The sequence below is a fragment of the Heterodontus francisci genome, chromosome 9 (genome assembly GCF_036365525.1).
Source record: "Heterodontus francisci isolate sHetFra1 chromosome 9, sHetFra1.hap1, whole genome shotgun sequence".
Taxonomy (NCBI): domain Eukaryota; kingdom Metazoa; phylum Chordata; class Chondrichthyes; order Heterodontiformes; family Heterodontidae; genus Heterodontus; species Heterodontus francisci.
The window spans coordinates 102,369,171-102,385,832 of NC_090379.1; the positions used below are offsets into that span (position 1 = coordinate 102,369,171).

The window sequence follows — 16,662 nt, forward strand, 5'->3', positions numbered from 1 at the left end:
TTACTAAGTTGTTTTGAAGGGTCTAGGAAAAGGTCTTTTACCTGGGAGTGTAGTGTTGGGGAGAAGAGGCTTGAGCACCAACCTCAGTGCTTAGTGAATGGGTTAGTGAATGGGTGAGCCTAATCTACAGAAACTAGAGAGGGACATGAGATCAATTCACAGGGGCCAACTAAGTTGGTGGGGTGGGGGTGTGGGTGGGGAGGGGGAATTCTCAGGTTGTTTAATGAGCAAAATAACTGAAATGGTCATATAAAGGGAGGAGCGAGTCCAATACCCAGTTGGTAACTGGGAGGATTACAAGTCCGAGCTCCTTGGTGCTCTTGGTGATTTAGTAATCTAGAGTGATGATATTAAGAAGAAGGGAAAAAGGAAGATTTGCTTTCATACAGTGCATTTTACAGCTTCTGGATGTTCCAAAGCACTTTACAGCCATTGAAGTACTTTTGAATTGAAGTCACTGTTGTAATGCAGGAAGGTCTACATGAGTCTGTGCATCCATTGCCTGGCAATCTGGTCAACTCAGAGAAAAATGCAGTGAGTTTCCTGGTGTCAGAGGGAGGCTGACTCACCAGTCTGTATCTTCAGGAAGTCTTCAGTTTCACAAATACTAAGCATTAGGGATGCTGAAGCCAAAACTGAAATACACAAAATCTAACGCTCGGCTCTAAATATGGAGGATTATAATTAATATAATGGGCCAAGTGTAGCTCCTGTTACCAATAAGTGTCACACTTAAAACTGACTCTTTTAGGCAACAAATGTACGGTACTGATAATCTATAACCCCTGCTCACCTAAAGATACATGACAGAGATTCAGGATCTATACATTGCATCAGGCAACTTAGTTAATTGGGATACAATAGCAAATATTCTACAGCAGCAGAGCTATCTACTGAACTGATATTGATACAAACTATGAGATAAAAGACCAATGTGGCACTTCATCCAAATGAAAGTATCTAGCAACAGACATTAATATAGAATCAAATATATAAGGCATATAATGCAGGAGTCAATGTTGGTCATTCATCTACTTTACTAAGAAATAAAATAGGGTGTTCTTACGGCTCAGTGAGTTCATTCAGAGAGTAGCTTTACAGATCAGATAAATCCCACATTCCATCCTTGTCTGTGCTGATGGAGCTCATGGCTTTGGACAGTACGGGTGATACTATTAAGGCTCATATCCCTGGGTTACGGTGAGTGAAACTGGCCACAGTTCCTGCTCCTGTTTACTATTCAAAGACCTCTGCTGGGACATTGTGAACATGCACGTAGTCAAGGAGGGTGGGATTAGGCTCAGCAATGATGACCCCATCCCATCGTCACATAGCTAGTCAGCACTTGCTTTCAATCCTCATGCATGAGTAATGGCCACTTAGTTGATGGACCTTCAGCAGGAGTGGAATAGTAAGTGATGAGTCAACATGGACAGGAGAGCTGAGAGAAAATTGTTGGAAAAAGAATCAGAATAAAATTACAGAAAAATAAATGCAAGCTATTGGAACTGTCAACCATCCTATCTATGCAATTAACACTGATATGGAATAAAAGGGTAGATATGTGATAAAGGCACATGTAAGAGACTGTGAACAAAAACACGGGGCCATGGAATTGGAGGCAATCTATTGGCTTGGTTAGGGAATTAGGAGGTAGGATACAGAGCAGAAAGAATGAGTATGTACTCAAAACTGGCAGATGTGACTAGTGGTGTACACCAGGGATCTGTACTGATGCCTCACCTTTTCACTATATTTATAAAAGGCTTGGATGAAGTGATACAGAGCTATTGATGCTAATTTGTGTTTGTGATGACTAAGTTAGGTGGCGCAGTAAACACTGTAGATGGGAGCAAAAGGTTGCAAAGTGACATTGATAGTGTTACAACCAGGTGAGAAAGGTGTCTAGGGGTTCTCTCTCAGCCTTCAGCTGGTCTTACCATAACAGGGTTTAATTTTTAAACACACTGTGTTTTTAGCTCCACTTTGGTGAATCCTTGTTCACTGCTTTCCAATTATAAGGCAAAAAACTAGAACAAACAGGTTTTCTTAGGTTTAAAGAAGAAAAATTGAAATTTATTAAACTTCAACTTAAACTCTAATTTGTTTGATGTCTACGGCCACACAACATGCCCAATCTAGCATGCATACGCGATACACATATGCAAATAGAGACAGAAAAGAACAGAAGAAAAATAAAGTGAAAAAGTTTGAGGCAATATCTGAAGAGTTTTTGTTACGGTTCTTCAAGCTCACTGTAGAGTCCTTGATTGTAGGTAGATCTTGCTTTTCGTTGGGGCCCAGTATTCTTCTTAAACCTTGTTCGCTATAGGAGACTTTTCTCTCTTAGGGTTCATGTGTCTTCAGTGGATTCATAGGCTAGTGAGAAAGAGATGGGAGCAGACAGGAGAGATCTTTTCAGTCCCAGAGCAAACAGACACGCTGAGTTCAAACTGTTTGTACAATTCAGAAAAAAACGCAGGTTGCCAAGCAGGTTAGTCATGTGACTAACTGGTCTGGCCACGTCTTGGATTGTATCACCTTAGCAGTCTCTGGATTGCTTCTCTTACACACAGTACCTGGTGATCAAGGTCCATTGTGGGTTGAATGAGTCAGGGAATGGTGCTTTGTCCTTCCAAGGTGGTTTGCTTTTTTTCTGACTGTGGGGGAGGATTCTTTGCTACTCTCCCCTTTGTCCTCTGGGACACTCCTGCCTGCAGGTATTTGTGCACCCTCCACTGCACTTCCCTGTCGCACTTCAACAAGGTGAGGCATCTAGGGGGTTTCTCTGCCCCCTCGAGGTCTTTCTTTGCCTCTGCAGGTTCCTGTAAAGGCTGTTAGCAACTCTGGTGGGGTACTTCTAGTGTCTGCAGTTACATAGGAGGATGTGGGGGTCTAACTTTTCACATTTTTCAGGGTCGGCTGACCGGACAGTAAGGGTTTTCATCCAGGATTCCTCCTGGACTTCCCTTAACCTGCCCTCTTAGTCACTTTTTCCCCTTCTAACCATTTGCCAGTCTTGTGCCTGCCCGTCCCCTTTTGTTCTCGGCGGGGGTCCCTTACAGTTCACCAGCCCTCTGCTGGATGGTCCTCCGAACACCAATACAGGACTTAAAGGTGTAGGTTTCACTGTAGGTTGGGTTTCCCCTCAACCTGGCAGATGTGGCAACTCCTGCAGTACTCCACCACATCTTTGTGGAGTTTTGGCCAGTCAAATTGCTGTCTTATGCGGACTTTGGTCTTTCGTATACCAGTGTGTACAACCACTGTAGTCTCATGGGCCCTTCTTAATATTTCACTCTGGTACCTCTGCGGCACCACTAACTGATGAACTACTGTCCACTTCTTGCTCCCAGGTCTGTGAGGGGAACTCCATTTCCTCATCAGTATCTCATTCTTTAAATAGCAACAATCAGGGACTCCCTCAGACTGGACAGCCTATGCTAACTCACAATACTGGGTGGGCTCGCTGAGTCTCAGCTGGGGAAAATCCATTTAATTTATTCCCTGGCTCTCCTAACATTCCAAAGAAAGTCTCAGACAGACAGACCTGGTCACCCGCCTGCAGTGCTAATTCAGTCTCCTCTGAGGGGGCTGGTTTGTTCATACGAACATACGAGTTAGGAGCAGGAGTAGGCCACTCGACCCCTCGAGCCTGCTCCGCCATTCAATAAGCAAATGGCTGAACTGATTGTTACTACATTTCCACCTACCCCCAATAACCTTCCACCCCCTTGCTTATCAAGAATCTATCCTCCTCTGCCTTAAATATATTCAAAAGCTCTGCTTCCACTGCCTTTTGAGGAAGAGAATTCCAAAGACTCACGATCTTCTGAGAGAAAAAATTTCTCCTCATCTCTGTCTTAAATGGGTGACCCCTTATTTTTAAATAGTGACCCCTAGTTCGAGATTCTCTGACAAGGAAAACATCCTTTCCACATCCAACCTGCCAAGACCCCTCAGGATCTTATATGTTTCAATCAAGTCACCTCTTACTCTTCTAAATTCAAGTGGATACAAGCCTAGCCTGTCCAATCTTTCCTCGTAAGACAGGCCTCCCATTCCAGGTATTAGTCTAGTAAACCTTCTCTGTACTGCCTCCAACGCATTTACATCCTTCCTTAAATAAGGAGACCAGTAGTGTACACAGTACTCCAGATGTGGTCTAACCAATGCCCTGTATAGCTGAAGCATAACCTCCCAACTTTTGTATTCAATTCCCCTCATGAGGAACAATAACATTCTATTAGCTTTCCTAATTACTTGCTGTACCTGCATACTAACCTTTTGTGATTCATGCACTAGGACACCCAGATCCCTCTGCATCTCAGAGCTCTGCAATCTCTCACTGTTTAGATAATATGCTCCTTTTTCATTCTTCCTGCCAAAGTAGGCAATTTCACACTTTCCCACATTATACTCCATTTGCCAGGTCTTTGCCCACTCACTTAACCTATCTTATATCCCTTTGTAGCCTCCTTATGTCCTCTTCACAAGTTACTTTCTTATCTATCTTTGTGTCATCAGCAAATTTAGCAACCATACCTTTGGTCCCTTTATCTAAGTTATATGTATAAATTGTAAAAAGTTGAGGCCCCAGCACAGATCCTCCTGGCACACCATTTGTTACATCTTGCCAACCAGAAAATGACCCATTTATGCCAACTCTCTGTTTCCTGTTAGCTAACCAATCTTTTATCCATGCCAATATGTTACCACCTACACAATGAGCTTTTATTTTCTGCAATAATCTTTGATGTGGCACCTTATCAAATGTCTTCTGGAAATCTAAGTACAATACATCCATCGGTTCCCCTTCATCCACAGCACATGTAACTCCCTCAAAGAACTCCAATAAATTGGTTAAACATGATTTCCTTTCACAAAACCATGTTGACTCTGCCTGATTACCTTTACTTTTTCTAAGTGCCTTGCTATAACATCTTCAATAATAGCTTCTAACATTTTGCCTAAGACAGATGTTGAGCTAACTGGCCTGTAGTTTCCTGCTTTCTGTCTCCCTCCCTTTTTGAATAAAGGAGTTACATTTGCTATTTTCCAATCTAAAGGAACCTTCCCCGAATCTAGGTAATTTTGGAAAATTAAAACTAATGCATCAACTATTCCACTGGCTGTTTCTTTTAATACCCTAGTGTGAAGTCTATCAGGACCGGGGGGCTTGTCAGCCCGCAGCTCCAACAATTTGTTCAGTACCACTTCCCTGGTGATTCTAATTTTCTTGAGTTCCTTCCTCCCTTCCATTTCCTGACTTACAGCTAATACTGGAATGTTACTTGTATCCTCAATAGTCAAGACCGATGCAAAATATCTGTTTAAATCATCTTCCATATCCTTATTATCCATTATTAATTCCCCAGACTCACTTTTTATAGGACCAACACTCACTTTGTTAACTTTTCTTTTTTAAATATCTGGAGAAACTCTTACTATCTGACTTTAGATTTCTAGCTAGCTTTCTCTTGTACTCTAATTTTACCCTCCTTATCAATCTTTTAGTCCTTCTTTGCTGTTTTTTATATTCTGTCCAATCTTCTGACCTGCCTCCCATCTTTGCGCAATTATATGCTTTTTCTTTAACTGTTTTAGTTAACCGCAGATGGCGGGTCCCACTCTTGGAATTTTTCTTTCTCGAAATATATCTATTCTGTGTAATCTGAAATATCCCCTTAAATGTCTGCCACTGCATCTATGTTGACCTATCCCTTAACCTGATTTGCCAGTTCACTTTAGCCAGCTCTGCTTTTATGCCCTCATAATTACCCTTATTTAAGTGTAAAATACTAGTCTTGGACCCACTCTTCTCTCCCTCAAACTGAATGTAAAATTCAATCATATTATGATCACTGCTACCTAGGGGCACCTTAACCATGAGGTCATTAATTATTCCTATCTCGTTGCACAATCTAGTTATAGATCTAGTTATAGCCTGCTCTCTGGTTGGCTCCAGAACCAATTGTTCCAAGAAATCTAGGCTACCTCTGCCCATCTGATTTTTCCAATCTATATGTAGGCTAATATCCCCCATAATTATCACTGTATCTTTCTGACACGCTGCCATTATTTCTTCCTTTATACCCTGTCCCACAGTGTAATGTTAGGTGGCCTGTACATCACTCCAACAAGTGACTTCTTGCCTTTATCATTTCTCATCTCTACCCAAACTGCTTCTACATCCTGGTCTCCTGAACTTAGGTCATCCCTCTCATACCATCATTAATTAACAGAGCTACCCCTCCACCTTTTCTTAGCTTCCTGCCCTTCATAAATGCCATGTATCTTTCAATATTCAGGTCCCAATCTATGTCGCCCTGCAGCCATGTCTCTGTACTGGCTATCAGATCGTAATTATTTATTTCTATTTGCACTCTCAATTCAACTGTTTTGTTTCAAATGCTATGTGCATTCACATACAGTGCCTTTAGTTGTGTCCTTTTATTATTTTTGTAACCTCTGGCCTTATCTGTTGATTGACTCTTAGATTTGTACTCTCTGTCCCTTACTGCCACAGTCTGATTATCATTTCCCATATTAATACCTTTCTCTCTTGCCTTGTCTCTACTCCTTGATCTACCATATCTTCCCAAATTTGATCCCGTGTTCCCAACTACTCAGTTTAAAACCCCCTCTACTTCCCTAGTTATGTGGCTCGCTAGAACACCGGCCCTAGCATGGTTCAGATGTAGACCGTCCCAACGGTACATCCACCACTTTCCCCAGTACTGGTGCCAGTGCCCCACGAACCGGAACTCACTTCTACCACACCAGTCTTTGAGCCACATATTCATTTCTCTAATCTTATTTGCCCTATGCTAATTTGCATGTGGCTCAGGTAATAATCCAGAGATTACCACCTTTGAGGTTCTGCTTCTTATTTGGCGCCTAGTTCCTCATACTGACTATGCAGAACCTCTTTCCTTGTCCTGCCTATGTCATTGGTACCTACATGGACCACGATGACTGGATCCTCCCCCTCTCACTGTAAGTTCCTCTCCAGCCCTGAGCACATGTCACGAACCCTGGTACCGGGCAGGCAACACAGCCGTGTTGTAGAGAACAGTGTCAATCCCCTTAACTATACTGTTCCCTACTACCACTACATTCCTTTTTCTCCCTCCACTTGAATGGCTTCCTGTATTATGGTGCCATGGCCAGGTTGCTCATCCACCCTGCCGCCCCCACTCTCATCCAAACAAGCTGAAAGAACCTTAAACCAGTTGGACAATCGCAAAGGCTGAGGCTCCTGCACCCCTGCCCTCTGGGTCCCCTTAACTGCCTCAGCTGCAGCCACACTCTCCTGTCCCTGACCGCTGACCAAATCGGAAGACCCTATCCTAAGGGGTGTGATCGCCTCCTGGTACAGAATGTCCAGGTAACTTTCCCGCTCCCCGATATGTCGCAGTGTCTGCAGCTTGAACTCCAGTTGAATGACACTGAGCCGAAGCTCTTCGAGCCGCAAAGACTTACTGCAGATGTGTTTACCCTGGATCACACTGGCATCCAGGAGCTCCCAGATGCTGCAGCCGTGACACATCACCTGTCCTGCCATCCTTAATGTGTTTTAATTGACTACTTAATTATTTTATTCAATTATTTATTTTATTTTCCTTTTTTTATATATTTTATTAAGCTTACTACTAATTCCTTTACTATTTTAAACATTAGGATTAGAATGGACCTTAATCACTTACCAGAAACTCACCAAACAGGTAGCTTTTTCCAAAACCAATCACCTACCTGTTTTTCTGTGATGTTTGATCCTATATTTGATTTAAATTAAATTAAATTAAATTAAAAGCTTACCCGTATACTCACCACGGCGGCTCTCTGTTTCCCTGCTCTCAATGTTGACTGTGACGTCACTCTGATGTCACTTTTTGATTTTTCCCTGCTCCATTCCTGCTGCTCCCACCGGGCTCCTCTCTCTCTATCTGCTCCCGCCGTGCTCCTCTCTCTCTCGCTCTGTCTCTGGTTTCCGACTCTGGGCTTTTGGCGCACTTTTTAAACCTCTGCTTCTTCAATGCTCTGATCGCTCTCTCGCTCTGTTTCCGGTTTTTTTCGCTTCACGTTCATTCTGGAAGGCTCTCTCTATCTCCCTCTCCTCTAATTCCAGTTTCCTCTATTCCAATTGTATTTTTGCTAGCAATACCCTGTTGGGATCTACTTCTAACTCTGTTTCTGCTTCTTCAGATTCAAGGGAAAAATGGTTGGCCACTAGCCTTAGGAGTTCAGACTTCCTGCCTTGCCACGAACAGTGATCCCACACTGCTCAGCCATGTTCCTCAACTCTTCCATAGACAGTACTTTTAACTTATCCCAAGTTATTTCACCCTGGCTTGGAGAGCTACTCGCTTCAGTTGCAGACATGTTAGTATTCAAGCACAGACAACCACAAGAAAACCTGTATTGAAAACTTGCTCTTTTTTTGATTGGGAACAATTTGCCTTCCCACTTCCAATTTCTCGTTTGTCTGTGGGTCAATTCCGGACACTAGCACTCAAATCTCTGTTACAACCAGGGGAGAAAGGTGTCTAGGGGTCGCTCTCAGCCTTCACCTAGTCTTACTGTAAAAGGGTTTAATTTTTAAACACACTGTCTTTAGCTCCCCCTTGGTGAATCCTTGTTCACCACTTTCTAATTATAAGGCAAAGAAACCAACACAAACAGTTTTCTTAGGTTTAAAGAAGAAAGACTGAAATTTATTAAACTTGAACTTAAACTCTATTTCGGTTGATGCCTACCAATGCATGATGCGCCCACGCTAGCATTCATATGCGATACACACATGCAAATCGAGACAGAAAAGAGCAGAAGGAAAATAAAGCGGAAAAGTTTGAGGCAATATCAGAAGAGCTTTTGTTACGGTTCTTCAAGCTCACTGTAGAGTCCTTGATTGTAGGTAGATCTTGCTTTCCGTTGGGGCCCAGTATTCTTCTTAAACCTTGTTCGCTGTAGGAGACTTTTCTCTCTTGGGGTTCATGTGTCTTCAGTGGATTCAGAAGCTTGTGAGAAAGAGATAGGAGCAGACAGGAGAGAGCTTCTCAGTCCAGGAGCAAACAGACACTTTGAGTTCAATCTGTTTGTACAATTCAGAAAAAAACGCAGGTTGCCAAGCAGGTTAGTCATGTGACTAACTGGTCTGACCACATCTTGGATTGTATCACCTTAGCAGTCTCTGGAATGCTTCTCTTACACACAATACCTGGTGAACAAGGTCCGTTGTGGGTTGAATGAGTCAGGGAATGGTGCTTTGTCCTTCCAAGCACTATCTGTTAATTTGCAAATGTCTTTTCCAGCCACGGCTGATCTGTTTAACAAGTCCTTTCTTCACTCCAGTAACAGTTTAAAATCAATGTTTATGACAAAATTAATGTGCCTTATTCTTGGTAGGTTGGGGTTTAGCATGACAATAGCTTGAATGGGCAAAACAATGGGAGATAGAGTTCAATGTAAGAAAATGTGACGCTATCCATTTTGGATTTAAGAAAGATAGATCAGAGTATTTTCTAAATAGAAAGATGCTAGGAACTGTAGAGGAGCAGAGAAACTTTGGGGTCCAAGAACAGTAATCACGAAAAGCTAGTGGACCAGTGCAAAAAGTAACCATAAAGATTAATGGAATGCTAAACTTTATCTCAAGTGGGTTGGGATCAAAGGAGTGGAAGTTGGGTTATAGCTGATCAGAGCTCTGGTTTGACACCATCTGGAGTACTGTGTTCAGTTCTGGAAATTGCACAAAAATATATTGGCCTAGGAGGAGGTGCAGTGCAGATTCATCAAAATATTACAGAGACTAAAAGGGTCAAATTATGAGGATGTATTTCATATTCTATTCCCTCAAATTTAGAAGATTAAAGGTGATTCAGGTATTTTACATGATTAAAAGAGTTGATAGGGTAGATAGAAGGAAACTCTTTCCTCTTGAGGGGGAGTCCAGAGCAAGAGGCCATAACATTAAAATTAGAGCTGGCCATTTAAAGGTGATGTCAGAAAACACTTCTTCACACAAAGATAGTGGACATCGAGAAATTTGACCAAAAACTGTTGGAACTAGGTCAAATAAAAATTTCAAAATTGAGATTGATAGATTTTTTGTTAGGCAAGGGTATTAAGGGTTACAGAATCAAAGGAGACAGATAGAGTTAAGATACAGATCAACCTGGTGAACAAGGGGCGGCACAGTGGCGCAGTGGTTAGCACCGCAGCCTCACAGCTCCAGGGACCCGGGTTCGATTCCGGGTACTGCCTGTGTGGAGTTTGCAAGTTCTCCCTGTGTCTGCGTGGGTTTTCTCCGGGTGCTCCGGTTTCCTCCCACATGCCAAAAGACTTGCAGGTTGACAGGTAAATTGGCCATTATAAATTGTCACCAGTATAGGTAGGTGGTAGGGAAATATAGGGACAGGTGGGGATGTTTGTTGGGAATATGGGATTAGTGTAGGATTAGTATAAATGGGTGTTCGGCACAGACTCGGTGGGCCAAAGGGCCTGTTTCAGTGCTGTATCTCTAATCTAATCTAATCTAATCATACCCAAGGCTCTGAATAGACTACTCCTATTCCTATGTTCCTTACAGGATCCAGTATCTTACAGTCTAATAATAAGGCATTTATGGAGGGACCTTACTGATATACTTGACTGGTGAAATCAGATTACTTTAAAAGCAGGAAAGTATAATCAGCAGATATGAATGAAAAGTAAATTTGAAACCAATATGAAAGTGCAGTCTTACTCAAACAGTGCTAAATGTTTGGGATAATCTGACAGATGGGATAAGATGGGCAAAAACCCTTGTGACATTCAATATGCAGGTGGATAATATAAGGTGTAGAGGGAACTGGAGGAATGAGATTTGATTCACTTTTTCCTACCTTAACCTGGGTCAGTTCCAGAATTCTGACTTGCATTAAGTCATGTTCACCCATCACCTCTGTCCTTGCTGGCATAACCAACTCCTGCTCCACCAATGACTCAAGTTTAAAAATGTTCATCCTTGTGTTCAAACCCCTCACCCCTCCCTTTATCTAACCTGCTCCAAATGTTACAGTCTCCAAGATCCTGGTACTCCACCAATTCTAGCCTCGTGCACATCTCCGATATTCTTCACTTCATCATTGGTGGCCATACCTTCAGCTGTCTAGACCTCTCTTTCCTCCTTTACGAGTCTCCTTAAAAACAATTGATTCTATGATTCTATAACGCTTTGACCAAACTTTTGGCCGCTTCTGCTAACACCTCCGTCTTTAAGTCAGTCAACTTTTGTCTGATTACACTCCTGTGAAGCACCTTGGGACCTTTCACTGCATTAAAAGCTCTGTATGAGTGCAAGTTGTTGTCTGACTATCTCATGAGCTGATATATTCTATAAACTTTGAGATATGCGTGCTGCGTCTTACAAACTTCTGCATCGAGGTAACTAACTCTGGTACAGCTGAGCTGTATATGAGCATAGAATGAGCCGGGCATTCTATGTACACAAAGAACACAAATGGAATTATAAGTATAGCTACACACAACATACATATTTACAGTGCTATCTCTTGCATTACTAACTTCCTTTCCTAGCCTGTTTGAGATATGGATGGATTGGAGGAAGTGAAGCTGGTGGTTAAATGTTTTCAATGACGCATTAAGTATGCACCGTTTGGCATGAGTGGAAGAAGCAGCTATCAACAGCAATTTAAACAACAAAAAGAAAACTTCTCCCGAGCTCATAGCTTGTGAAATGTTGGTTGAGAAGGGAGCTGTGCAGTACAAAGTTTAATGAAATTCTTACTGAGAGCAAGTCCAGCACAGGTTAGAACTACACCAGTAACAATGGTGGACGTAACCACGACAATTATGAGGGAGAAATTAAGATGGCCTTCTGGGATGGCGCCTCCAGGAGCTGTAGACAAAGAGGGAGAAAAAAGAAGCACCCATTAAGTCTTCATTCAGTTGCAAGTAGAATTTCATTATCAATCTGCAAAGATAATTTAGAAAACTATTGCTCATATATAAAATACTAATGAGATGCGGAGACTATCAGTCATGAGAGCAGTGGCCTCGTTGGCCATGTTGACTCTGCCCAATCAGACCATATTTTCAAAGGGTCCAGTAATCACATCCTTTACAACAGATTCTAGTATTTTTCCTACTACCGACGTCAGGCTAACAGGTCTGTAGCTCCCCGTTTTCTCTCTCCCTCCTTTCTTAAACGGTCTGGTTACATTTGCAAACTTCCAATCTGCAGGCACCATTGCAGAATTTATAGAATATTGAAAGATGATCACCAATGCAGCCACTATCTCTGTAGCCAACTCTTTCAACACTCTCGGGTGAAGATCATCGGGTGCCAGAGATTTGTTAACTTTCAGTCCCATTAATTTCTCCAATACCAGTTTTTTGCTAATCCTAATTTCTTTCAGTTCCTCATTCTCACTCGACCCTTGGATCTCAATTATTTCAGGGAGACTGACAATACAGAGCCACACATCCATTACACTGACATTATGGAGCCACACATTTGTTACACTTACAATACAGAGCAACATATCCATTACACTGACAATACAGAGCAACATATCCATTACACTGACAATACAGAGCCACACATTCGTCACACTTACAATACAGAGCAACATATCCATTACACTGACAATACAGAGCAACACATCCATTACACTGACAATACAGAGCAACACATTCATTACACTGACAATACAGAGCAACACATCCATTGCACTGACAATACAGAACAACACATCCATTATACTGACAATACAGAGCAACACATCCATTACACTGACAATACAGAGCAACAGATCCATTACACTGACAATACAGAGCAACACATCCATTGCACTGACAATACAGAACAACACGTCCATTACGCTGACAATACAGAGCAACACATGATAACACTGATAATACAGAGTCAAACATCCACTAAACTGACAATACAGAGCAACAAGTCCATTGCACTGACAACAAAGAGCAACATGTCCATTGCACTGATAATAGAGTCAAACATCCATTACATTGACAATACAGAGCAACAAGTCCATTGCACTGACAACAAAGAGCAACATGTCCATTGCACTGATAATAGAGTCAAACATCCATTACACTGACAATAAAGAGCAACACATCCATTACATTGACAATACAGAGCAACAAGTCCATTGCACTGACAACAAAGAGCAACATGTCCATTGCACTGATAATAGAGTCAAACATCCATTACACTGACAATACAGAGCAACACATCCATTGCATTGCACTGACAACAAAGAGCAACACATCCATTGCACTGACCACAAAAACCAACAGGTCCATTACGCTGACAATACAGAGCAACACATCCATTGCACTAACAACAAAGAGCAACATGTCCATTGCACTGATAATAGAGTCAAACATCCATTACACTGACAATACAGAGCAACACATCCATTACACTGACAATACAGAGCAACAGATCCATTACACTGACAATACAGAGCAACACATCCATTGCATTGCACTGACAACAAAGAGCAACACATCCATTACACTGACCACAAAGACCAACAGGTCCATTACGCTGACAATACAGAGCAACACATCCATTGCACTGACAACAAACAGCAACGTGTCCATTGCACTGATAATAGAGTCAAACATCCATTACACTGACAATAAAGAGCAACACATCCATTGCACTGACAATAAAGAGCAACACATCCATTGCACTGACAACAAACAGCAACATGTCCATTGCACTGATAATAGAGTCAAACATCCATTGCACTGACAATAAAGAGCAACACATCCATTGCACTGACAACAAAGAGCAACATGTCCATTGCACTGATAATAGAGTCAAACATCCATTACACTGACAATACAGAGCAACACATCCATTACACTGACAATAAAGAGCAACACATCCATTGCACTGATAATAGAGTCAAACATCCATTACACTGACAATACAAAGCAACACATCCATTACACTGACAACAAAGAGCAACATGTCCATTGCACTGATAATAGAGTCAAACATCCATTAGTGACAATACAGAGCAACAAGTCCATTGCACTGACAACAAAGAGCAACATGTCCATTGCACTGATAATAGAGTCAAACATCCACTAAACTGACAATACAGAGCAACAAGTCCATTGCACTGACAACAAAGAGCAACATGTCCATTGCACTGATAATAAAGTCAAACATCCATTACATTGACAATACAGAGCAACATGTCCATTGCACTGATAATAGAGTCAAACATCCATTACACTGACAATACAGAGCAACACATCCATTACACTGACAATACAGAGCAACAGATCCATTGCATTGCACTGACAACAAAGAGCAACACATCCATTGCACTGACCACAAAGACCAACAGGTCCATTACGCTGACAATACAGAGCAACACATCCATTGCACTGACAACAAACAGCAACGTGTCCATTGCACTGATAATAGAGTCAAACATCCATTACACTGACAATACAGAGCAACAGATCCATTACACTGACAATACAGAGCAACACATCCATTGCATTGCACTGACAACAAAGAGCAACACATCCATTACACTGACAATACAGAGCAACACATCCATTACACTGACAATACAGAGCAACACATCCATTGCACTGACAATACAGAGCAACAGATCCATTACACTAACAATACAGAGCAACACATCCATTGCATTACGCTGACAATACAGAGCAACACATCCATTGCACTGACAACAAACAGCAACGTGTCCATTGCACTGATAATAGAGTCAAACATCCATTGCACTGACAATACAGAGCAACACATCCGTTGCACTGACAACAAAGAGCAACATGTCAATTGCACTGATAATAGAGTCAAACATCCATTACACTGACAATACAGAGCAACACATCCATTACACTGACAATAAAGAGCAACACATCTATTGCACTGACAACAAAGAGCAACATGTCCATTGCACTGATAATAGAGTCAAACATCCATTACACTGACAATACAGAGCAACACATCCATTACACTGACAATACAGAGCAACAGATCCATTACACTGTCAGTACCGAGCAACACATCTATTACCCTGACAATACATGGCAAAACATCCATTACACTGACAATACAGAGTCAAACATTTATTACAGCAACGCATATTTATATAACACCGTTAAAGTAATAAAACATCCCAAGGCGGTTCTGAGGAGTACTATAGGCAAAGTATGACATCAAGCGACAATAGGAGATATTTGGTCAAGTACCCAAAAGCTTGGTCAAAGAGGTAGGTTTTAAGGAGCGTCTGCAGGATGATAGTGAGGTGGGGAGGCATAGGGAGAGAATTCCAGAGTTTGGGGCCTAAGCAACTGAAGTCACGGCTGCCAATATTGGCACGATTAAAATTAGGGATGCACATGAGGGCAGAATAAGAGTAGCGCAGATATCTTGGAAGATTATGGGGCTGGAGGCGATTCCAGAGACATGGTAGGGCGAGGCCCTGGAAGGTTTTGAAAACAAGGATGATAATTTTTAGATCAAGATGTTGCTTGACAGGGAGGCAATGTAGGTTAGTGAACACAGGGGTGACAGGGGAAATGGGACTTGGTGCAAGTTAAGTCACAGGCATCAAGTTTACGGAAGGTAGAATGTGGCAGACCAGCCTGGAGTGCATAGGAATAGTCAAGTCTAGAAGTAACGAAGGCACGAATGAGGGTTTCAGCAGCAGATGAGCTGAGACAGGGCGAAGTCTGGCAATGTTACAGAGATGGAAATAGGTGGTCATAGTGATGGCACGAATATGAGGTCCGAAGCTCATCCCAGGGTCAAATGTGACACCAAGTTAGGAATAGACTGACTTAATCTCAAACTGTTGCCAGAGAGAGGGATGGAGTCAGTATCTAGGGAACGGAGTTTGAAGCGGGGACCAAAAGCATCGGCTTCAGTCTTGCCAATATTTAATTGCAGGAAATTTCTGCTCATCTGGTACTGGATGCTGGATAAGCAGTCTGATAATTTAGCAACAGTGGAGGAGTAGAGAGAGTTGAGATAGAGCTGAGTATCATCAGCGTTCATGTGAAAACTAACGATGTGCTTTCGGATGATGATGCTGAGGGGCAGCATGTGGATGAGAAACAGGAGGGGGTCAAAGATAGATCATTGGGAGACACTAGACATAACGGTGTGGGAGCAAGAAGAGAAGACATTGCAGGGAGTCTCTGACTATGATTAGATAGATAAGAATGGAATCAGGTGAGAGCAGACCCACCCAACTGGGTGACAGTGGAGAGGCAATGGAGGAGGGTGGTGTAGTCAACTGTGTCTAAGGCTGCAGACAAACTGAGAAGGCCGAGGAGGGAAAGTTTACCTTTGCCACAATTACATAGTGTGTCATTTGTGACTTTGATAAGAGCTGTTTTGGGATAGATGAAGGCGACAACACATTCAAGGACTTTGGAGAGAAAAGGGAGGTTGGACATGAGACGATAGTTTGCAAGGGTGATGGGGTCAAGGGTTGGCCTTTTGAGGAGGGGGGGTGATGGCAGATTTAAAGGAGAGAGGGACAACACCTGAAGAAAGAGAGAGAGAGAGCCATTTAGACTATTGGCTAACATGGGGACCAGGAGGAAAAGATGTGTGATCAGCAGTTTAGTGGA

General features: G+C 42.2%; 1 protein-coding gene across 1 annotated transcript in view; it reads right to left on the minus strand.

The window, feature by feature from the left end:
* The window catches only part of ltk (leukocyte receptor tyrosine kinase), a 136,879-nt gene that overhangs the window by 51,434 nt on the left and 68,783 nt on the right, over positions 1-16,662 (minus strand). Inside the window, exon 11 of the mRNA XM_068038177.1 lies at positions 11,792-11,902. Within this exon, the coding sequence (XP_067894278.1) occupies positions 11,792-11,902 (111 nt within the window). The remainder of the gene's footprint in view (positions 1-11,791; positions 11,903-16,662) is intronic.